General features: G+C 48.5%; 1 protein-coding gene and 1 long non-coding RNA gene across 6 annotated transcripts in view; one reads left to right on the top strand and one right to left on the bottom strand.

The window, feature by feature from the left end:
* Mapk4 (mitogen-activated protein kinase 4) overlaps positions 1-20011 on the top strand; it is a 145972-nt gene extending 125961 nt beyond the window's left edge. For 3 of the 4 annotated variants that reach the window (XM_040273101.2, XM_078030035.1, XM_078030036.1), the window contains 4 exons: positions 8638-8782; positions 10798-10959; positions 14041-14242; positions 17377-20011. In XM_040273101.2, coding sequence (XP_040129035.2) covers positions 8638-8782; positions 10798-10959; positions 14041-14242; positions 17377-18073 — 1206 coding nt within the window. In that variant the 3' untranslated portion in view covers positions 18074-20011. The remainder of the gene's footprint in view (positions 1-8637; positions 8783-10797; positions 10960-14040; positions 14243-17376) is intronic. The other variant, XM_078030037.1, reaches the window with a different exon arrangement.
* On the bottom strand, positions 4292-14045 carry LOC144369784 (uncharacterized). 2 transcript variants are annotated; one of them, XR_013429561.1, is made up of 4 exons: positions 12724-14045; positions 9890-9999; positions 6074-6349; positions 4292-5381 (listed from the first exon to the last, which is right to left on the bottom strand). It is a non-coding gene; the product is annotated as an uncharacterized LOC144369784 (long non-coding RNA). The 2 variants fall into 2 exon arrangements; XR_013429560.1 differs by having other exon boundaries at positions 6074-9999.
* Positions 20012-24307: the final 4296 nt, after the last annotated feature.

The raw sequence follows: 24307 nt of genomic DNA, 5'->3' as shown, positions 1-24307 counted from the left end.
TAAAAAGCAATTTTTTAAAAAGTAAAGTGACCACATATGGTCTGAAAAGTCTGTCCAACAAGGGTTGCCAGCCTAAAGGAATTTCACTAAGTTTTTCATTTTATTTCCATGGAAACCTGAGAAGAGATGATGAATTCCAATGGACAGGATTCCCCGAAACACAGAGTCCAGAAGAGGGAGTCTGAGAAAGAGGGTTAGCTGATCAATATTCAGACCATGTATTAGTTTGTTTATTTATTTATTTAGTTTATTTATTTATCAATGCAGGGGATCAAATCCAGGGGTCTCGGGCATGCCAGGCAAATGGTTTACTACTGAGCCTGCAGATCAACATTGAGGGCATCTTAGAAGTTCATGCAAACTCCAATCAGCTGATTTTATGAAACTGTTTCTTCCCCGTGTCTATAAACTTCATAAATAGAATGTGCCAGATGACTTACCAATGATTATGGTTTATGAACTGAGCTTTAAAGATTGTGTGTTTCCTCCTTCCGTTGGAGAGATTTCCTGCTGTGTGTTTTCATGGAAATGGGTTAAATAGAAGGAGTCTGAAGTCAGCAATAATAAAGGCTATTTGGCAAATCTTTTTTAAAAGGATTTGTAACATGCCTAATATATGTATTGGCACAAATAAGATTTATACCTTCACAGGGAGCAGACTATGGAGAAGAAGGCCATATTTGCCTGTGGCAGGGTATTGTTTTTTTCTAAATGATCTTTTGATGAGCATCTGGAACACAAAGAATTAACCTCTATTGAATGTCATTCTGTTGCTGGGCTTAAAGAAATCTGTAAGCAAGGCGAGTCATAAGTTCTTAGGCAGGTCAGCATATGGAAGATCATCTAGGGACTGGCTAAGTGGCCCCCCAAAAGACAGCATCAGCATCACCTTGTGCAACAGAAATGGAATCTGTGTTTAACCAATCAAGATCCCTGGGTGATCTTGTATGAGAAGCCAACTTTAGGACGTCCATCAGGAGCACAATATTGGCATGTGTCTCCATGAATCTGTCAGTTCTGTATTGGACCCTCTGCCCTCCTCGAGAGCCCAGTCCCCCCGCGGGCAGCCCTAGATATAAGTGACATTATCACATCATAGATTTCTGTCGTACACCTTGGCTCTTGCCCTCTCCACAACCCCAGAGACAAGATTAACTGGCTCTTCCCAATGACAAACGTCTGAAGGTTTGTCATGAAGCTCTCTCACCAGCTGCCAAGTTCTCCAGACGACACATACTGGGTCCCCCCATTCCTTCAGGTCTCACCTATGCTTCCTGCTGCATGTTCACCACGAGGTCTTCTGGAGACCCCAACCCTGCCAGAACCACAGTATCCATGTGACAATCTCTTTCCCCTACAAGGACAAAAGTTCTGCTTCTCCAGGGTCTGGTTTCTTTGAGGCTTGACCTAGTTTCTGCTAGACGATGGGGGGCAGTGGGGGGACACTATGCACGTCAATCCCTTCCAAGGAAGCATGTGCCCTGGGCCTCCCGAGGCCTTCCAGCACCCACCAATCCCCTTCTCTCCAGATAGCGACTTCCCTGCTTCCAGCCTGCCTCGCAGTCTCTCCCAGCTGGGTGTGCTGGAGGACCACAGAGCCTACAGCCCCCCAACACTGCCCCTCCTATAGGAAGAACAGCTAGGACCCCAGCACAGGGCTCCCATCCCCACTGCCATCCCTCCTCCCCATTGTCTTCCTCCTCCACAGCACCCTTTGTTCCAGCTGGGCTTCTCAAACTGGGAAGAGGTAAAAGCTTTTCCTGGGAGCTCATTCGAGATCAGAAGGCAAGAAGTCAGTAGTTTTGTGAAATCTACAAGTTCACAAGCACTTCCCTGGATTCAAACCAAGGAGAACCTTGGGGACCATTGACTTTCAGAACAAAGGTCCTTCTCCCCCTATCGCCCATCTGTCCCTGAATCTAAATGTCTCTCTGCCCCTGTGCACATTGTAGGTCTTCTCACCCCTATCCCACTTTATGCACACTGGCTCCTGTCACCACCTCATTGCCCCCCACCCCACACACACGCACACATATCTCAGAGGTCCCCATCCCTCAAGACCAGCTCAGACCTCCTCCAGGGATCTCCTCTGGACATTTGCACGACGAGAGGAGGGCTGTCCTGGCGTGTCACAGTGGGGAGGTCCCACAGTGTGCATGGGCACCCTCCACTACTTCCCTGCTATTGGGTCTGGGATAAGTTGTTTCCCCACTCTGGAAAGAGCCAAATCCAAAGGTGGATGAAAGAATTCCTGAATGAATTCCTTGTAAAATGCTAACACAGGGCTGGGCACAGAATAGGTTTCACCTAAATGCCGAGCATGGCTACTTCCTGTCCTGAGATCACTTTTCCTATCAATGTGTCCTCTCTCTAATCACATGACATGTTCTTTGAAGACAGGGATGATGTTAACCATCTCTGTATCCTCCACACAGGGACTGACATATGTCAGACTCTAAGGACACGTTCAAGAGACTTCTGGTTGGGAAGGTCAGTCTGTTAGATTCCTCCCACCCTCCACATCCTAGCCTGGAAACAGGAGCCACCCTAAATATTGACTTAAAAGGAGGAGAGAAATAACCCTCCCTGACTTGTCCCACATCTACCCCCACACTGAACCACAGTTGGCTGAGGCTTTATTCGGGGATAATGTTGTCCCATTTATTATATTCATTGTACCTGCAAGGGATTAGGAGGCACATGTCACTAAAGGGTGGAATAGAAAGTTATTGAATCATGCCATCTCTCCCAGCTCCAGCTCCCAGACATAAGACAGCAGGCTCAGGGATGAAGGGGACGTGGAGGGGCAGGCAAGGGTGGTATCCACCTGCCCAGTGCAGACTCACTGGGGCAGCACTGGGGCCCATCCTGCTGGAGTGACTTGGATCCAGGCTGTTCCGAACACCCTCACAGACGACTGGGACTGAGTGCTGGTTCCCTGCACCCTCTGCAAGGGGAGTGCTCAGAGCTTTAATTATACCTTGTCTCTAGAACTGTTGGGGCTCCCTAATTATGCTCTGCACAGGCAGCTGTTGCTAGGTTATTTCCCAAACACCTTTGAAGCTTTCAAAGGCAAAGCATCCCGTGGGTTCTGCACCATTCAACAAGGACAGCAAAATGGCCTGGTAGGAACAACAGCTGCAGAAGGCCCAAAGGCCCCCGTGGAAAGATCTAGAAAAGAAACTATATACAACTGCCCACCACTACCACCCCCGCCGCCGCCACTGCAGTAGTGCCTCCAGAGTTCTTCTCAACAAGGAACACAAAGTGACAAGGTAGCAGAAGGAAAAAGACCATTAGAAAGAGCCACTCCAGCCTGGCCTCTTGCATGCCAAGTGGCCGTGAGGGAGAATGAATGACAGGAGTGGGGGCTCTGTCTTTGCACAGCAGTGATCCTTGTAGCTTCACTCCATGGCCTGCCCCAGCTGGCCTGCAACACCCACATTTAGACAGTGCCCACGTGTGCATCCTGCATGTGCCCACCACCTCTCCCTGGCCAGGGGCCATGAGCATGCCCTGCTCAGGAGGACCACCTATGATCCCTGAGGACGAATTCCTCACCACCCAGATGGAGCAGCAGGCAGGGCAGAGAGGCCATGGGGGCATTTCGCTCCCTTCCAGATTCATGAGCCCTGATGATAAAATTCAGTTTATCATCTGGGTATTGTTTTCCTCCCTAGAAAATTCTTTTACTGGGCTGGGGTTGTGGCTTAGCGGTAGATTGCTTGCCTAGAATGAACGAAGCCCTGGGTTCGGGTCCTCAGCACCACATATAAATAAAATGAAGGTATTGTGTCCAATTATAACCAAAAAAAAAAAAAAAAAAAAGAAAATTCTTTTACCCCATTCACTCAATTGGAACTCCTTTTTCAATTCTGATCACCAGTCTTGTGTCATGGACCCCAAAGCAACACTCACTGAGACCCCTCTGATCATCTCAATTGCAGGCAGGACTCCCTGCTCCCTGTAACCACCCCTCAGAGCTCTTATGGCTCCCATCTCACCTTTCCAAAGCTTCTCATGTTTCAGAGCTCAGCAGAAGACATTGCAGCTTCCCAAGTTCTCCTCTGCCCTGTGCTCCTGAAACACCTCAGTAAAGCACCTTGGCAATGCCCCTGTGGAGAGTGGCGTGGAGTTCAAGGAGTGTGGCCCTGGTGGCCGAAGGCAGGCACTGTCCCAGCATTGCACCCCAGACCCGCTCTGTCCTTGGTCACATTCACACAGAAACATGAACAAACAGCAACAGAAAATGGCCTCAGAACAGAGGGACCAGCAGTTTTGCCCAGGAAGATTTGGGAGATGTTATTTATTGTGGTCACCGTTAGTTGGGACAAAATTGAAAATGCAAGATGAGTTTGGTGCTTTGGAAAGTGTACAAGCTGCCAGGGAACTCTGTGTTCCTTCATCACAAGAAATATCAGAAATTAATGAAGCACTTGCAGAAAATCCAGGGCTGTCAACAAACCCCTTTATCAGCTCGCTAGCTGATAACGATGACACTGAGTAACCTTTCAGAACTAGATGCCTAGTAAGTGCAGAATATGAGAAATACATAAAAAAAAATACATAAAATCTGTAAGCCTACTGTAAGCCTACTGTAAGCAGGTGCCTAAATAAACTGGTGTGAAATCACCTATTCCAGCATAGCTGTCTTAAGTTAGTGGGGGACAGAAGGGTTATAGGAACTGTTTTCAGAAATATCAATGGGAAAGAAACTACTCTCAACACTGCTCCTGGAAGAAAATTCTTCCCTTCCTAACAATTTCAGATAAATAAAATATATACCTTTAAAAAAAACACCTTATGATTTTTAGAGCAAACTCTAAGCTCTGGTATTCAGAATTCATGAAATTATCCATAATCAAAACTACCTTTAAAAATCATGCGATTCAAAGATAACCCTGTTATCCTTATATAATTTTGCAACTTGCTCAAATCCATCCCTGGATTTGTTTCAAAATACTTAATGATCTTTGGACTAGAAATACTTAGGAATGGAGCAACGTGTTGGTTGTACAGCGTCAGATGAAGAACAATACTATCTTAATTGTACAATATGCTGCATTCGCTGGTGCTATTTTTACACAATGAAGAAACCGCTTTGCAGTAAAATAAGAACCAAATAAAATATTTAGCTTCTTCATTTTAAAAGAAAGATCCCTTTGTGTTTGGTGAAGAGCTTAAGGGACAGGTAGCCTTAGGGAAACAGCAAGCTTGGCTTTCCTTCAAAAGTCGGGAAGAGCCAGGGAGGAACGTCCCTAGCTGGTACCACAGCCTGGTCCATGATTCTGGCCCAAGGGCAGGCTTGTCATATGAACATCTTTCAGGGAGGGTATTTCAGAAGGAAGCCCTGTGTCCCCTCTTTTCTCCAGCCCTGGACTCTGCAGAGAGAGAGACAGATTAATTCCAGAACATTCCACTCCATAAAAGACTGTTCATTGACCTGTCAGAGAAAACCCCCTTTAAGCCACTCCCCCTCTGGATCCTCTTTTCTTTAGTGTGCCCCTGAAAATCTCACCCTCTGACTGTAAAATGAAATCGAGCCATTATCTATTTACAACTCACCCATCCCAAAGCGAAGAAATTGTACAGACAGTTTGGCTGGTCTCTGTAATTCTTAGAATCACACTTAAATTCCTAACAAACTACTGGACACCCAATCTGGGTGAGTCTCAGATGCATTATGCTTAGGGAAGTGGTTCAGACTCAAAAGGCTACCTACTGTGGTTCCATTTACATGACATTCTATGCCAAGTAAAACCCGGGTAGGGTGGGGTAGGGGGACAGAAACAGTGGTTGCTAGAGCCTGGGGCAGGGGTGTCCAGAGGGGATATGAGGGAGTTGTTTGGGGTGATGGACTTATGACATGTCACGTTTATGATGCCAGTGACATGATCCTTTGCTTTCATCAATACTCAGAACTGTGCCCTAATAGGTCAAATTCTACCTCCACGCAGATTAAACCTGGCTTTAAAAAAAATAAACTCCTATAATAATGACATCAGCGAGCCTATTCTGAAATAAATAAGACAAACCTCGAGGAGCTGCCAGCCTACGTGAACTCTCCACTAACCTTTGAAGGTGGCAATTGGAACTCCATGTCCACAAAGTCAAATATGTCAAAGACAGGGCCAGTGGTTCTTGCAGAAGATGCCACATGGGGAAGGGGGTCCGACCATGGAGCCGCAGCTGGCTCACTCCGCCTTTCCTTCAGGGATTCAACAGTGTTGCTTCGCTGTTCCTCAGAGGCAGGCACGAGCGGGGCCAGGTGGACGCTGCTGTAGAGCAAGATGGTGCTGCTGCCCATGAAGGGCGCGTCCTCTGGTGCTCCTGGGAAGGGGCAGGCTTGCTGCAGAGACGTAAAGAAACAGTAACAGGGCAGGGAGAGGACTCGGGCCTGAGTGTGTCAGCCAGCCAGGGATGGCGAGGAATCTGAGGACCTTCCTGGAGGAGGAAGACTGTAGGGTGATGGAGGCCAGGGCTGTGGGGTGCTGAGGGTAGAGAATAAGACCCAGTTCCCACCCAGTCCCCCCTGTTATCTGCTCCCAACACACATCACTTCTGTGACCCCAAAAGATGTGGGGAGGGAAGGAACAAGCAATGGATTCCATAGAGGCCACCTGCTCGGCAGCCTCCAATTCAATTCAATTCTGACACTCTCTGCCTGGAGAGTATTGGATCCCATAGGATGAAGGCTAGTCCCACCAGACTGTCCCCACTTTAGACACCGGTAGCAGGCTGTGGGCTCTGGACCTTCTGACCAGCTAGCAACCAATTCAGGTTCCCAGGAACACTTCCTTGGGTTTGATTAATCTGCTCAAGAGGCTTACAGGACTCAGGGAAATCTATTTACAGGTGTATTATGAAGGACATCACAGAGAATACAGATGAAGAGATTCACAGGGCAGAATGGGAAAGGGGACAGAGTTCCCATGCTCTACGGCCTCATAAGAGTTCCTCTCTGGGTGCCCTCCAGTGCCCTCTAGGAATTTCCTCATGGCCAGCTAAAGGCAGAAAGGTGGGGTAGATTAGTGTTTTTATGACTCAGTTTGGGGGAGAGAAATTCAAGTTTCTGAGTCTGCCTTGGGAGGGAGCTGTGGACCAAACAAAACAACAAACAAACAAAATGTGTGTGTGTGTGTGTGTGTGTGTGTGTGTGTGTGTGTGTGTGTGTTAATATCACAAGACTCTTCTGCTTGCTTCCTTCCTTCAGCCAGTCTGAGGACCTGCTCTGCAGAAACACAGGCCGTACGGTGGGGGGACAGCCGATATAATTTGGGGCCCTCAGCAGGTTTTAGAATTGAATAAACCTTTGATCAACAAATGAAGAGATTTCTGATTAAAAGAACAAAAGGTCCTGGGTGCTTGGGCTTCCTGATTTCATCAGCTTTAACCTGGATCTCTGATACTTTTTACATCAGTAAAAAGGACAATTCTGGTGCCAAACAGGGAACTATAACAGCAAGTGACGTGACTGTCCCTAGCCTCTCCCGTTAGATCCCATCAGTCCTAACTTTCGCTCCCACATGGTCTGAGTTCTCTGTTCTTCCATCAGGGAGATTGTTCCAGGGGATCCAAGTGGATGTTCTCACACTTCACTGTTGGGTCAATTTGCTAAATTACATAGAAAACAATTTCTTTTTTTTTGGGGGGGGGCGGGGTAGACAATACTGGGAATTGACCCAGGGACACTCTACCACTAAACTATATCCTCAGCCCTTTTTATTTTTTATTTTGAGTCAAGGTCTCATTAAGTTGCAGAAGCTGATCTCAAACTTGAGATCCTCCTGCCTCAACCTCTGAGTCACTGGAATGACAGGTGTGCACCAATGCACCCAGCATACCAGCATAGGAAACAATTCCTAAATTGCCTGGGCATATTTTCGTATCTATGCCAATCCATCTATGTCATCACCATACGCAATAGGAAGAGACTCCATCCCACAGCACAAATCACTAGGCATTGGCCATATCAGCAAAGAAATCTGTTCCTAACAGATACTATGTAGGATCCCCAGATTCCCCTGGGCCAACAGAGCTGTGACCACTCTGTCCCTCAGGCTGTTTCCATATACCATTTACCTATATCCATTACGAAGATGGCCGTTCCATTCTCAGAGGGCCTGGTGTCTGGGTTTTGGGCAAGCATTAATTATAAACATCAGCACCAAAGCTACTGCTCAATTTCAAATATGTGACTATTTCTGAGATTTAGCCTCTGGGTAAATGAAATTTCAGTGTTTCATCATTACTCTGATGATGGCAGTAACGAACTTGGGAATGACTCCTATTTATCCATCTTCTTACTAGATGTGGGCAGACATATTGTGCTTAATTACATCAAGTAGGGTGGGAAATCATTCCTTCCAAAATAGTGATAACCTGGATCCCTTTCCACACAGGAGAACCATATGGCCTCATAAGATTCCCAAACTCCAGCCTTGGAGCCTCACAAAGCAGGCCCAGCCACTCTAACTGGACTTCTGTTCACTAATGTTCCTTCAAGGTCAATAGAAAAGGAGCAAGAATGAAGGGGATCCCCAAAAGGACCCCGTTTCCATGGGAGGGCAAACGGAAGGGGCATGGGAGGACATCTGCAAACAGCTGGTCAGTGGAAGGGGGACTCTTGTCTTTCAGGGTTATCTGTCAGAGGGGTTGGTGACGAAGTGGTACCGCTCTCCACGACTGCTCCTGTCCCCCAACAACTACACAAAAGCCATCGACATGTGGGCGGCCGGCTGCATCCTGGCCGAGATGCTCACGGGGAGAATGCTCTTTGCTGGTAAGTTGCTAACTGCCATCTGCTTCTCTTCTAATGTCTTTCATTAAAAAGGGAAACTGGGTGCAAACACTTGCTTATCCCCAAACATGCTCCCTTTCTGCTGCAACGACTTCTTAGGCTTTTATGGCACTTCTTGGAGGCACCCTATTATAATTCCAGGCAACACTGTAAAGACTAAAATTCGCCTTTTGAGCACAGAACCTTGGCGGTTGAGAAACCATTTTACTATGGTCTGAATGTGTGAGTCCCCCTAACATCCTGTGTGAAAATCCTGTCTTAATCTCCCGCCGTGATGTGGTGGCATTAAGAGGTGGGACTTTAGGGAGGCAAAGCCCTCATGGATGGGATTAGTGCCTTTCTAAAAGGGACCCCAGAGATGTCCCTCTGCCTTCTATCATATAAGGATGCAGCAAGAAGGCACCATCCAAGAGAGGGTCACCTAGGACGATTAGGACATAAACCTCCACATGGACTTATTTCATCAGCTTCTCCCAGAGATGATCCCTGTCCCCCAGCTCCCAGAAGGCAAGGGAAGCTTCCACAAAGGAAGGAAATCAGAGAAGGTGAGGGCCAGGTCTGCCTCTGGGCATCTGCCACCAAAGCCCCTGCTTTCTGCCCCATCGTGCAGCTTACTGGACTCCACTGGCTGCCTCCAACATGACACCATTGATCCCTGGCCGGAACAGACAACTGAGGGGCTAGTTCTCTGCCCTCTCACCATGTTGTTGAGCAAGTGACCCCAAGCACCAGGCTGCGATCCCTGGTCTGTGTGTCACAGAGGAGCAGGTTGGGTTCTGTGAGCAAGAACCAGGATCCTCTGTCTGCACCTTGACCTTGTGGTCCCTTGGCAAGTAGTCTGGAGTGTTCATTTGAAAAAGGGACCCATAAAGGCCTCCCAGAGTCCCTGAACTGGCCTTCCAAGAATGAGCCCATTTCAGGGAGAGGCCAAAGGGCCCCTTGGGGTGGACCCTGAGGCTGCAGGCACTTGCTCAGCATGCAGCCACAGTATTCGAACATGCTTAGTACCACACAGGGCATCCTGAGGGACATGAGAAAATCCCTACTGTAGACCACCAGCTTCCGGAAGATGGGGATTTCCATAGTAACCTGTGGGCAGGGGAGGCCCTCTATAGGTGCTGGTCAACGAGGCTTCTTGAGAAAGGAGAGGCGAGACTGAGGACTGAATCCAGCAGAGCTAAGTGGAAAGGCCACTCAGGCTAAAAAAGAAAAAATGAAAGTGAGATCAGTCTGGGGTCAGAAGAGGACAGCAAGGAGACAGCCCTGACCAGCACCAGCAATGGAGCACAGATGCACTCAGTGGTCGCCTGGAAGATGAGCTGAGTTGCTGAGACACACAGACTGAAGCTCCTGATGGACCAGAACTCTCTTGCTCATTCCAGCATGGCCACAGGACAAAGCACTCGACACACACTTAAGAATGAACACTTGGTTCCATCCTGTCCTGCCTCAGTGCTCCCACAGAACCGGAGTAACTCGTTGGCCTCCCTGTGCCCAAGGAGCAGAGATGGTGTGCTCATGGCGCACTCCAAACTCAGTCGACTGTTCCTGATCTTCTTCCTCTTGAGTATGTTCTGGGTGGAATCCTCCTAATCAGAAACTACCTTAAAACTGTTTCCTTCCCCAGCCTGATAGGAAGTGTGCAAGAGGAGGAACACTTGAGAAGCCAGGGCCAGCTGCTGTCATCATTAGCACTGGCCAGCTCAGTGTACATCAGACTGGCCGCTCCAGGCACAGAATCACAGGGGACTGGCTGGGGACTGGGGGACTACCAAATTCAACCACTTCTTCCTATTTTTGACAAAACCAAGATGGCAAACAACCTGCAACAGTCACAGAGGAAGTTAGTGGCAAAGTGCAAACAGGAACCCAGGTGCCCTAACGCCCAGCCCAGTGCCATCCCACTGCCCTGTGTTCTCCCTCCCAGGCCAGCCGGAGCCGCTGCGGGGCTTCTACACATGCAGCCACGTCTAACCATCTGGTGTCTGCCTCCCCAGGGGCTCACGAGCTGGAGCAGATGCAGCTCATCCTGGAGACCATCCCTGTGATCCGGGAAGAAGACAAGGACGAGCTGCTCAGGGTGATGCCCGCCTTTGTCAACAGCACCTGGGAGGTGAAGCGGCCCCTGCGCAAGTTACTCCCCGAAGTGAACAGTGAAGGTACCTGCACCTGACCCCAGGCCGGCACCCCAAGGGGCAGAGTGCTGGCTTCACCCTGGGGGCTGGGTGTAGACGGGTCTCCCAGAGGGCAGAGCACAGTCCTGGGTATGGGGTCAAGGCTCCCTTGGCAGTGGGCATTGGCCTTCAATACCGGTTGAGAATCCCTAGTCTGAAAACCCAAAATCCATCGTGTTGGTGCCCCAAAAGTTTCAGATTCTGGAGCACTTCTGATTTCTGATCTTCAAATTAGGGGTTTTCAACTGGTAACTTCTATGCAGATATTCCAAAATCGGAACAAATCTGCAATCTGAAGCTCTACTGCTCCAAGCATTTCCGACAAGAGCTGCGTGTCCTGTTCTTCCGGGTCGTGGGCTACCACCCCTGGAGCTCAGCCCTAGCTGCCTTGGGGCACTTATTAGTGGCCTCCGTGTTCCACCCTGATTTTGCTTCCTGTTCCCTCTCTTCATTCTTGTTTGCCTTCTTGCCTCTCTTCCTGTGTCCCCCTTACCTTTTTCCCATGGAAGGCAGATTGTGGTGAAGAGAACAGGAGGGCCAGACCTCAGTTCTCAAGTGACTGACTGTGTGGCTTTGGGCAAATTGCTCCCTGTGCTGTGCATTTGAGGCCCCACAGAACTGGGACGAAGCCAAAGATCAGCCTGGCTGTACTCTCAGAGACTCACAGGTCTCCGTCTAGGTGACAGGATCCCTCAGCTGCCCAAAAGGCCATCAATGACAGATGCAGGACAAAAGAGACAGGCCCAAGGCCAAACCAAGGATGCCCAATTTTGAGCTCTATTTAAAACAAGTAAATATACCAAAAGGGACAAAACTGATAAAGACAGTTGGCATACAGAACAGGTAAAAGGGGTGCTCTGGATGAGGCAGGGGGCTCTAGAGGCTCAGGGTCCTACGATCTTGCCTCTCAACCTCTAGAGGTGCTCCTGGGAATCCTTCCAGAATACGTAGTCTGAGGAGCCCAGCTTGGAATCAACTGGGCCAGAGGAAGGTGACAGATTGTACGCAAGCTTCATTATATAAGAAATGCCTTAAAAACATTGGGGGAGGTTAATTTCAGTTTGGCTTTGCCAAGGACCAAGCTGTCAGTACATGGCATACCAGGTCTCCCTGGGTGGCCACCTGCAGCCAAAGCCAAGACTTCTGCAGGAGGGTCAGGCTTAAAGTGGGGTACATCACTGCTGCCACACCCCCTTGGCCCAGGCCCTGCTGCCATCGCTCACTGCAGGAGGGGCTGGGAAAGGCAGGCAGAACTTGCTTGTTCAGGGGAACCAGTGAAGGCAGAGCTGGGCCCAGGGCTGAAAGTTAAAGGGGACAGATCCAGGTCCAATAGAAGGAAGAGTTTTCTACTATCTTGGGATTTCCAGAAGTGTCTGGGCAGCAACTGGAAGATGAGCTGTCAGGGAGAGGGAAGAGAAGAATTTCATCCCAGAGAGTAGAGCAGCCTTGGGGGCCAGCACTTTCCAGCTCCAGGGTTCACTTGTCTTTCTCAGTGAGGATGACAATGGCAATGCTGCCACCAGTGTTTAGAGCTTGAATTCTCTATTGTCTTGTCAAAAGGTCAGGGGCCTCAAGAGAGAGGCCAGAGGCCCAAGGAGGGAAAGACTTGCCCAGCCCTGCTGCTGGGCCCTGCCCTGCCTAACCCTTCCAATCCTAAGAATGTATTAGGTGGATCCTATTCCAGGTCTGCAGCCCCAGACTCAGAAGCCCCCTCTGAGTACCAGGAAGCGATCAGTTACTGCTGCTTACCTCATCTCTCTGCCAATGAGTGCATAGTGACTCTCTGTCCTCCTGGGAGGCTAGTCACCTTCTGAATGTGTTCATTGATGACTTTTTCTGCAAAGAGATCCAGGGCCGGCATGAGGGTAGGTTAATGGAACGTGCTGAAGCCCACCCTGGATCCCTTGGAGGGACTGACAGCTCAGGCTTTGAGCTCAGCTCCATTTCCCCCTCAGAACAGGAGTGGCCAAGTCATGGTTTAAGCTGATCCTGCAGAGACTCCAGCGCTGAGGAGGACCACAAACCTCTAAAACAGGCCTTGCCCTGAGATGACCCAGGGCAGAGCTCACAGGACAGAGTGGCCACTGCCCCTCTCAGCATGACAGCTGTGCCTATGTGCAGGACTGCACCCTGACACCCCGTGGGCTGGGGCACTCTGGCCACACTGCCATACCGGTTGGCAAACAACCACTGCCCAAGGCCTCTGAGTGTCCTGTTGACAGGTTCCCACAGCCTAGAACTCCCCTTGATCAGCCACTGGAGGGTCACTGCCTGGCCCAGAGGGGAGCTGCAGCTTGGTTGTTCAATATTTTGAACATCAATCAAACCACCTACCTTTGTTCCTCAATCTTCCAGGGGCCAAATATGGTGCAAAGAGCCCTGCCTTAGAGGAGGCCTGACCCTCCTTCCCCTCCACATTCTTCTTTTTTGGTGGGATCAGAGGGTGGGGGTGCTGGGGATTGCACTCAGGGACACTCAACCACTGAGCCACATCCCTAGCCCTATTTTGTATTTTATTTAGAGGCAGGGTCTCACTGAATTGCTTAGCACCTCACTTTGCTGAAGACGGCTTTGAACTCGTAATCCTCCTGCCTCAGCCTCCCGAGCCACTGGGATTACAGGCGTGTGCCACCGTGCCCGGCACATTCCCCTTTCTTGCTAAGGCTCCCCACTCCCTCTGCCCTCCCCCCAGTAGCCCTCAGCCTGGAAGGAGTGGGTGTAACTACCCCAGTTTCCCTGCCCCTCAAGGGCCACTTGTGAGGTGTGTTCCACATTCTCTCCAGGTGAATCCCAGTGGCACTGAGCCCCTGGTGACCCAGGAGTGACTGCTCAGCAGCATACCTTGTCCTGGATGCTCTCCCACTGCCCCAACCTGTGCTTCCTGGAATCCCCCACAGAGCAACTGCAGGCCCCCATCCCTGGCTCTGAGAAGCCAGTGCAGGACAGGCTAGCCACCTCATCACTCTGGTTCTCTTCATTCATATACAAAGTCGCATGCTGAGGGGTCTCCTTCTCGGCTTGGCAGGGGCAATGTGTGACTTTTGTGTCCTGCTTCGCTCCCCACAGCCATCGACTTTCTAGAGAAGATCCTGACCTTTAACCCCATGGATCGCCTAACGGCTGAGATGGGGCTGCAGCACCCTTACATGAGCCCGTACTCCTGTCCCGAGGACGAACCCATCTCACAACACCCCTTCCGCATTGAGGATGAGATTGATGACATCGTGCTGATGGCTGCCAGTCAGAGTCAGCTCTCCAACTGGGACAGGTGGGTTCCGGAGGCTTCTTGCCCTGCTGTCTAGAGCCATGTTCCCCTGTCCTCTCATTTCCATTTTGTCTCTCGTCCTCTGTGACCTTTTTCCCTGTCTCTGGCCCATCGTGTGCTTCTCCCAGCCCACCGCCTGCCTTTCTCTTGTCCCCAGACACTCCTAGTTAATGACCAGAGGTGTGCTGCCTGTGTAGGTCAGGGGATGCTTTTGGGCAACACGGCCACCCTGAGCTCCTCAGCACCCTGAGTCTACTGAACGTGGGTTCAATATGCACAGTGGGCCCTGAGTGAGTACTCGCTGGAGGATCTCACTCCTAGCAGCCTGGGAGTTCACCCTTGAGAAGCCAAAGGGAACAGTAAAAGAAGTGCACAAAGAAGTACAAGAAGTACACAAGACAACTCAGAATTTACAACTGCAGACGCTTGCTCATGTTTTCTGTCATCTACACCCCCTGAGAGTGCTTATTAAAGGAGGCTGCATTGCCCGTAAGGAAGCCTCAGTTCAGAAAGGTTGGGACTGGTGTTGTGTCACACAAGTAATATGTGTGGGGCCTCCCCAGTCTGCCTCCCTGTCAGTGTACTGCAAAGCAATCATAGAACTCTTTCCTACTAAACTGGGCTTGGCCTCAGGATCCTTCACAAGTATCCCCTGAAGCCACTACCAATGAATCAGTGTTGGGTAGAAGATAACATTTCTAAACAATTTCTGCCTGGGCACATAATGATCTCATAGATCCTTCCCTGTTCTGACGTTCTTAGATCAGACAGCCACACGCTCGGGCTTTGCCATCTGCTAACTCCAGGAGGCGGGCCCATAGCTGCTCAGTTTAGAAACAGCAGTGGAGGCTCAACAGCTCGGGCTCCGAGGGGACCTAACTGGGAGTCCCGCTGCCATGGGAATGTGACAGCTAGTTATATAAGTGACAGATGAGCAATTCCTCCTTTTTAGTCATTTGACAGATGATGGGTTTCAGAATAAGGAGGCACAGAGGGAGGGCCAGGCCAATGCTGCTATTCTGGGACAGGTCTGCCGGTTTGTTGTTGTTGTCAATTGTTGTTTTCAAGTGTTGCCAGAAAATAGAGATTAATGAAGGTTCTCTCATCTGCCACCCCCAAGCTGGGCCTGCCCTGGACTATGTTCCCTGCAGCCCCTCCCCTCCACTCCACAGAATTTGAGGGCATAAACAGTGGCTTGTAAAGACTTATGCTACTTGTAAGGTGGCTATGGCCAGGGCCAAACTCAGAGGAAACTGTAGCAGGGATCCTAGGCCACTGTCCATCATCTGACCAACACTAAACTGGGTACACCTATGCTCCCAAACTTCCCCATAACACTTGCATGAAGGAAAAGGATGGCAAAGGTTGTGACAAGTGCCTAGCTCCAGGCCTGCTCCTGTGGGCACTGCTTCACCTCTTGGCTTGCTAATTTCCTCTCCTATAAAGCAGGGGTGACACTAAGTCTGAAGGGTTGCTGTGAAGAGCAGAGATAACGGATGTTTGGTACTTGGTGTGTAGCAGCCAAAGGTCGGGTCTTCGTATGCTCTTCCTTCTAGAGATCTCTGTAATTCCGAGACCACTCAAGGGAGGAGGCAGTTCCAAGATCTAGGAGTGATTACTGCCCTATGTGTCAGGGGGAGGAGAGCAGTAGTAAGTCCTTCCCACGCCTCTCTAACCACTCTCTGTGAACTGCGGCTGCCTGGCCTGCCCCTTCACACAGTTACCCTTCTTGTCCTTGGCTTATCTAATTGTCCTGTGTGAGTACCAGATAAACTGCTCAGGAAGCAGCTGGCCAGGGGCTGCTGCCTCCTGGGTGCTTCCTGACTCCCCTCACCCCACCCTGGCTCTGTACAGAGCATCTGACCAAAGGAAAGAGAGCTGACACCTGTCTGCTTGCACGTCTGCCCTTGGTTTGCTCTCGGCCATTCCATGGCTGCAGCGCAGTTGGCAGAGGGCAGAATTCTAAGGACCATTTTGGCCTCCCCTGATAGTGTCGTGATCTTCCTGTAGGTCACATCTGCTCTAGTCAATGCACGAGCTGCAAGGCCCCCATCCAGATCCACAATGCCAGGGGCTCTCAGCCCTATAGCTTAGACACCCCTCTAAAATTTCAGAAAGTGTTACAAACTTGCTGAAGCAGGACCCACCCTAGAGCTACTGGATCAATGAGGCAGGCCTGGTACCGTATTAATTCCCCTATTTGATTCTGATGTGAGCAAGGACTCATTAAGTCCTTGCTATTCAAAGTGTGATCTAAGCAGCAGCAGCAGCAGCAACAAGAGGGCGACCGTCAGAAACGCAGAATCCCAGGCCCCACCTTGGAGCCGTTGAACCAAAGCCTACGTTTAAATAAGATCCCCAGGTGATTTGTATGTATATTAAAGTTTGAAGATTGCCATTAAAAAATAAAATAAAATTATAGTATTAGCCAGTGGATGGAAATGGATAACATCATTCTAAGTGAAATCCATACTCAGAAACTCGAAGGTCAAATGTTTTCTCTCATAGGCAGAAGCTAGAGTAAAAGAAGGGAAACAGGGAGGGAAGGATAGAATAATATAAAGAACCAACCAAATAGAAATTAATAAACAAGCCAACGGGAGTCAAGTAGAGGAAGGAGAATGGGAGAGGGGAGGAGGGGAGAGAAAAGGGGGGGGATCATGAACTGGAATTGATTTCCATGCATGTATAACCATAAAGCTCTAATAAAAAAGGAAAAAGTGTGAGGGTCATTATTTAGGAGGATCCATTAGAAAGTTCCATGAGGACAGGGATTTGATTTGTTTACAGCAGTATCCAGTAATGTCTGGAGCCAGTAAGTGGATGGAAATGGATAATATAATTAAATAAGCCATACTCAGAAACAGCATCTATAGTGGGAGCTCAAGAATATTGGTAGGGCTGTGAATGAATTCAAAGTTAAGTTGAACAACCATTCCCCCTAGCTGAGCCCTTCTAGACCCATCTGTACCTGCGCCACCACCTTCCCACCAGGGAGGGATGCGAGGGCCCAGCAGGAGGGTCTGGGGGCGGAGCGGATGGAAAGCAGGCTTGCAAATGGCAGGCAGGGATTAGGTTCCCTCCCGGAAGCCATCCCGCCTGGGTGTCCCATCACCGCTTTGTGTGCACCCTTGCAGGTACCCGGTGAGTCTGTCCTCAGATCTGGAGTGGCGGCCCGATCGACGCCAGGACTCCAGCGAGGTGCAGCGCGACCCGCGCGCTGGGTCGGCGCCGCTGGCCGAGGACGTGCAGGTGGACCCGCGCAAGGACTCGCAGAGCAGTTCCGAGCGCTTCCTGGAGCAGTCTCACTCGTCCATGGAGCGCGCCTTCGAGACGGACTACGGGCGTTCCTGCGACTACAAGGTGGGGTCGCCGTCCTACCTGGACAAGCTGCTGTGGCGCGACAACAAGCCGCACCACTACTCGGAGCCCAAGCTCATCCTGGACCTGTCACACTGGAAGCAAGCAGCCGGCGCGCCCCCGATGGCCGGGGTGGCAGCGGACGCGGTGGCACACGAGGACGAGCCCGCCAGCCTCTTCCTGGAGATCGCGCAGTGGGTCAAGAGCACGCAGGGCGGCCTGGATCGAGCCAGTCCGCCCCCAGACGGGCCAGAGCGCCGCCTGTCCTCCTCTCCCCCGGAGAGCCAGACCCCGGTAGACCGGGGCGCCAGCCCTCAGTTTGACCTGGACGTGTTTATCTCCCGCGCACTGAAGCTCTGCACCAAGCCAGAGGATCTGCCTGACAATAAATTGGGCGATCTCAACGGCGCATGCATCTCTGAGCACCCAGGAGACCTTGTGCAGACGGAGGCCTTCTCCAAAGAAAGGTGGTGAGGCCAGAGCGGAAAATCTAGGCCTCAGCCACTGGAGAGGGAGGCCACCCCAGAGAAGCCGGCATGGCAGGAGGCCACCTCCCTGGCACCTCTGCCACCCTTTCCGCCCCTCTCTGCTGCCTTGGAGTCAGCAGATCACATGTAGGATCCGAGGAGCGAGAGGAATGTCTATTTCTTAAACTGCCTTAATAACTAGCCTTTAACCTCTGGGAGAGGGTTGATCAGGAGCCTGGCTGAGAGGGAGGCCTGGTTTTAGAAGTGGTGGAGGCAGGGAAGAAGCACCTCTTAGACAGGAGTCTGCAGTCCCTACATGGGTGGTAGGGTGCAGAGGCAGCTTGCAGACTTAGTTTTGAAGCCATCTGGTCCACCTAGCCTCAACCAATAACTGAGGACAACACTTAGGCCCAGAGAAGCAAAATTACTTGCTTAGGACCACAGGCCTCCTCAGTCTTAAGGTGAGCCTTGAATCCCAGTCTCCTGGCCCCCAGGTCAGTGTCTGTCCACAATATCATGTCTTCCTCTTCTGAGGTCACTCTGACTTTTTGGTAAGAAAACTTAGTCCAAGATGTTTCTTCCCAGTCCATCACCATCTGACCCATGCAATGTTCTTTCTTTCAGAAGATTGTTTCTTATATACTGAAATTTGAAATGGAACTAGTTCTTTCTCCTAGTCGCCAAGCATTTTTTTTTTTTCTGGCTCTCCAAGTAGTTAAATGTTCTCATCTGCCACCCTGCTGCATTTGCCTCCTCCCTGCATGGTCTGAAATCTTTGTTTCAGATTAGAGCAGTTTGAGGCCTGACTCAGTCACTCTCCCAGGCCTGTGCATCTGCCTCCTCCAGCAGCCCTATGCACTTTCCTGACATGCACAAAGACACAGCCCTCATTCCCCAATGGATGTCGTACACGGGTGAGTTTGAAGAAAGCAATTCCAAGAATCCCTCCAATCCACCCCCCAGTCCCCCACCACCCCTGCCCACATACCCACAGCCCCTCTCCAGCCTACCTCGGGACCAAATGTTCTTGGCACAAATTGCTCCTTTGGAGGAAAGCAGTGTGGTGCCTGCCATAGATCAGAGGGTTTAGGATGGAAGGTTCACATGGGACCTGTCATCCTTCATTAATACTGTCTTGATTGTGATCATCCATTTAGCTTTGGCTAAGAGCAAGCCCTGAAGAAGTGCACTGGAGGGCTAGCCACCTTGGAGCAAGGAGCTCAGAAAGGTACAAAGATGTAGAAGGAAGGGTGCCAACTTCAAGGGCCCTCAGGGGTATGTATCAGCATGGATGGAGACCCCACAATAAAGAAAGGGACTCAACACTGCCATGCCCTCATACCTCCTGTTAGCCTAAGATGGACCACACAGGCCCTCTACAAAAGCATGTGGTGGGGACAGTTACCCCAGTCCGGTCCCTGGAATACTCTACCATTTCTACCACTGGTGTCCATCTCTTCCCTTCCCCACAATACCCCAAAGATACCTACAGGAAGACTAGTCAGTCTGTAGGGAGAGGATCCCCCAGTGTTGGGCCTGGACTGTGTTCCCCCTCCCTTCACAGCACCTTAAATCTAATCAGCAAACTATGATTTGTGAATTAAAACTTGCAACACATTAGAAAATTATATTTAAAATAAAATTAATCACACTGATGAGTTTGATGAGTTTTTAAATGGAAAAAATGTAAATATGAAGTATTTAGGTTTTGCTTTTTTTTTTCTTTTAAGAAAAGGAAATGTACACCTCTCCTCATGTGCCATTTTGTTCTCAGAGGGTGGCTTTACTTTTTGGGAAAAGGAATAAGCTGCTGACCTTGACCAGGAGTTCATATATAATTATTATTACAGAGGAATTGTTATAACTACTCATATTTTAAGAAAATCTGTTAAACATTATTGAACTTGATCAGAATGGGCCAAATAAAGTTTTACTGGAACACAGATTCATCATATGTGATTACATTCATTTATGTCTTATCTGCCCGGTCTTTGACAGTGATTGATTCACTTAGGGCCTAGCTAACTTCTCCCTGCATCGTGAGGTTCTGTGTTTTGAAGGGTTGAAGATGCGGGATCTGGGAGAGGAGAATCTACACAAACTGGTAACCAGGAAGTAATTTCAGAACCCTATGGTGATGCATGACATCCATGCTGTGGGTTTCTAGGCACATCTTGGAGTCAATGCTAAACCTTCTGATGAGGGCTGGTCCTTTCCTCTAGGCATAAAAGGTGCAAAAACCATAAGATGTGAGGGAACCCAGCTGCCCAGAAACACCTGCCTGAGCCACACCTCACAGGTGCCTAAGATACCACCCATCTGAAGTTGCTCCCTCTATAATACTTATGTCAAAACATTTGCTCTAACTTCATTCATTATTAATATGTATAGACAATAGAGTTTAAGAATTTTGTTTTTGTTCTTTGTAACTTTCCTGAAAGACCTTTTGGTTAAAACACTTACTCCTATTGAAATGCATCTGGACCAAGAACAGTTTGTTCAAATCCTCTTCAAATAATCAACTGAGAGTATTCCCACTTTGTCCACTGTTTCAATTTCTGAGTTACCCACAGTCGACTGCAGTCTGAAAATATTACATAAAAAATTCCAGAAATAATTCACTAGTTTAACATTTTGCGCCATGATGACATTTCATGAAGTCCTGCTCTGTCCTACCTGGAACAGGAATCGTTCCTTTGTCCCATGTATCCACTCTGTATATACTACCCACTCATTAGTCACTTAGTTGTCATCTCAGTTACAAATCAACTGTCAATGTATCCAGTGCTTATAAACAGGGCTGGGTACTATCCATAGTTTCAGGTATCCACTGGGGCATCTTGAAAGGCATCCCCCCTTGGATAAAGGGAGACCACTGTAACTATCTGTTAGTGGAAAAGAGTAAAGATAGAGGCCCAGGATCTACTTCCTGAATGTTCATTTTTCAAACATGGAAACTTCCAGGAAAAGTCTCCAAAAGTACAAGAAGGACCTCAGTCTTAAGCTCATCCTGATAAGAGGAAGAAAAGTACAGACATTTCAGATAAAACAAAACAAATGGTAATATCACTTTAAGCAGTTCTGAAAATCTATATTAAACACTTAACAAAGCAAGAAAATTTAGAGAACTTTGAACTTGTGATGAGAATCAAAGGAAAGAATATGCCAAGGAGAAAAAATGAGGACTCAAAAGAGGAAATTGTTTTTTTAGCCAGTGAAGTGTAAAGAGAAAAACTGAACCCAGTATCACTATAAAACCCAAGCATTTACCATCATACATTTGTAACATTATTAAATTTCCCGCCATATGTAGAAATGCCAAACTGTAAAATGATGATGTTTGTCCTGGGTTCTGCATTTATTTGTTTCATCATTCATTTATTCAACCAAGAAATCATTTTGCACCTAACTCCAGATGCCTGGGATATAAAGATGAGTAAGATGCAATCCTTCCTTTTAAAGAATTCTTATTTTAATGGGGAAGAGAGAGACAGAACAAACATTTGCTACCTAACTACATTTTCCAACATGATGCTGGCTATAGTCACCAAATGCTGGAAAACACAATCTACTCTGCTGGACACCTGTTCCATTTACACGGTGTGCAGTGGAGGGGAAGATGTAAAAATGTTTTATTGGAATAGGTGAGCCCTGAGCTGAATTTAAATGGCTGCAGTGTGAATGAATGGAGCTGTGGGAACAATGGCATTGATTTGGCTGGATTTCATTCTTTAGAAATGCTGTGTAGGCAGTGTTATCTACTCTAGCAGAAGATAATGCTTAAAAAGAATAAAATCTCACCTTGTATCCATAGGATGGTGCAAAGTGGACCTAGACTATCTAGTGGAAATCAGTTGAATTATAACAGTGCAACATTTCTTCAATATATAATTACAGTGAGAAAACATCTATATGAGGGATAAATAGCACGTATTTTTGATATTTTGAATTCCAGGTTTAAATCAGCATAATGGAAAGAACGTAGTTTGGGGTCCAAATCATGGCTGTCACTTATTAGCTAGTGAATTTGGGCAAATTATTTTACCTGCATAAGCATCAGATGTCCTTCTCAAATATGGGGAAATGATGGTGTCTTCTCTATATGATAAAAGGCTTTTGAGGAAATTATTTATAAAGGATAAAGTATGTGCCTACCATAAAACAGACACTCAGAAACTGATAATTATTGTTATTAACACATTTAACACATTAAGCATTTTTAAAATGTCTAGTTTTTGTTTTTTTTTTTTTTTTCTAAAGGCTCAGAGCAAGGGTAGAGGCCTGGTTGAAGTTTCTATGGGAGAAAGCTTGAGGCTCAATTTTAGGCTTAGGCTACCAGAATGTAGGAAGTGGGGGGTGGGGCAAAGGGAACTGGGAGACCCACAAAGCAAATAGCACCAAAGAGGAAGGAAAACGAATGAGGAGGGTGGAAACCCTGTCCCCCAAGGAAATATGTCACAATTGCATCTATACACCACCAATATTAGGCTTAAAACTTCTCTTGAGAAGATCCCAGGAGAGTCTGTGCACATCAGAGGAGTCAGCAAACTATTCTCCAAGACAAAGAGCTTAACAGGAACATAGCTACATTCATTCCTTCACATGTTATGTGAGCCTGTCTTTATTTAAAATTTTGATATTTTGTTGTTCATGGATTTTTGGCAGTAATTTTTTAATTTAAAAATACTGCATTAAAATATTTATCTTGATTACTGAGATTATGGGACACCCTTAAATTCTGCATCCAAGATGGGTGCCTCACCCACCTCGACCCTTGTTGTCCCTGGTCTGTGGCTGCTTCCATCCCAGAGGGGCAAAGCTGACTAGCTGCAATGGAGACCTCATGGCTCCCAGGCTGAAATATTGAACATCTGACCTTTTGCAGAAAAGGTTTGCTGATCCCCAGTGTAAGAGGCCACAGGGTCTCCACACCATTATGAGTGAGCATGTGGCTGGCCTGGTCTTCTCCAGCCACAAGCATTTCTCTTTAGAAATGTCAGATTTTCATTGGTGAGTGTCTTATTTCACATCCTACTTTACTTTCCATCTTTAGGGAAATGTCTTCATTTGCTGGTGAGAAGTTCCTGCTTGGGCTGAGCAGAGGTCACTGCCATGGTCAGAAGCCAGGCTTTGAGCGAGGATGGTTAAAACAGGCAAAAGGAAAGGTTAACTTGGAAGTTGAGATTCTCAGGTGAACTCTTAGGTGAAGCTACAGGTGGAAGGGGGATGTCAGATGTCCTCACCTGTGTGGTTGGGACCAGGAACATGTACCTGACAGTACTTTCTCCATGGAGACCAAATCACTGAGAGGAATTTAACCCAGCTAATACCTCCCCAGGAACTAGTCCTGCCTTCACTTATTCAACAAATATCAATGTGGAGTGTGGGTGGGAAATGACAGGTCCATCTGATCCAATCCCCTTGTTTGGTAGATGGGTAGATTAAAACCCAGGTGAGGGTGGTAATTTGCCTAAAGCCACATAGTGGCAGAACCAGAACTGAAACCCACATACTCTTTCCAGAACCAAGCTCATCTTATTCATCCTAACAGGGGTACAGATGCTGGGATTCACACTGGAGGAATGAGATCAGCCCAGAACATGGGAACCTGCAAAACACAAAGGTCACAGCCCAGCCACCAGAGGCCACATGCTTTATTTGCATCTGCCTGGAAACTGGAGCCGAGGTCTCCTGCTGCCTGAAGCCCTAGGGCTGACCTTAGAAATGGTATTCTGCCCCTCCCGATATCTTGTGCCTAGCTTGGGGCCTGGCTATGTAGTCAGAAAAGAAAGCGTTAGTTTGATTTCCTTCAGGAACAAACCATAAGATAAGGATTGGAGGGCAGGAGGCAATGAAAGGGCAGTGGAGAAGCAACGAGGGGAAGAAGCCATGGCCAACAGCCATTGCCTCCTGACCACGGACACCAGGAGAAAGTGGGGCATACGCCTCAGGGTTTCCCTAAGGCAGCCAGGCCTCGGTGGACAACTGCTCCCCTGGGGTATTGCCTGCCCCAATAATCCAACTCTAGAATCAGCACTCCTGGCCTGGCCACTGATGTGAGCTGGTGTCAAACCAAGGGGTCTTTGTATCAAATCCTGCCAGCAGAACTCTGGCTTAAGTGAAAGAGCTGTGTGTTCTTGCTGGACTTTAGGGCCATTTTGATTCTTAAGATACGAGTTTTGCCTCATGAAATTACATCAAGAACTTCACTGGGACCACTGGAAACCCTTCGAGATTTTGA

Source organism: Ictidomys tridecemlineatus, chromosome 13, assembly GCF_052094955.1.
Source record: "Ictidomys tridecemlineatus isolate mIctTri1 chromosome 13, mIctTri1.hap1, whole genome shotgun sequence".
In the NCBI taxonomy this organism is placed as follows: Eukaryota; Metazoa; Chordata; class Mammalia; order Rodentia; family Sciuridae; genus Ictidomys; species Ictidomys tridecemlineatus.
Note: the sequence above shows the minus strand (reverse complement) of the source record. Positions and strands in the feature narration are given on the sequence as shown.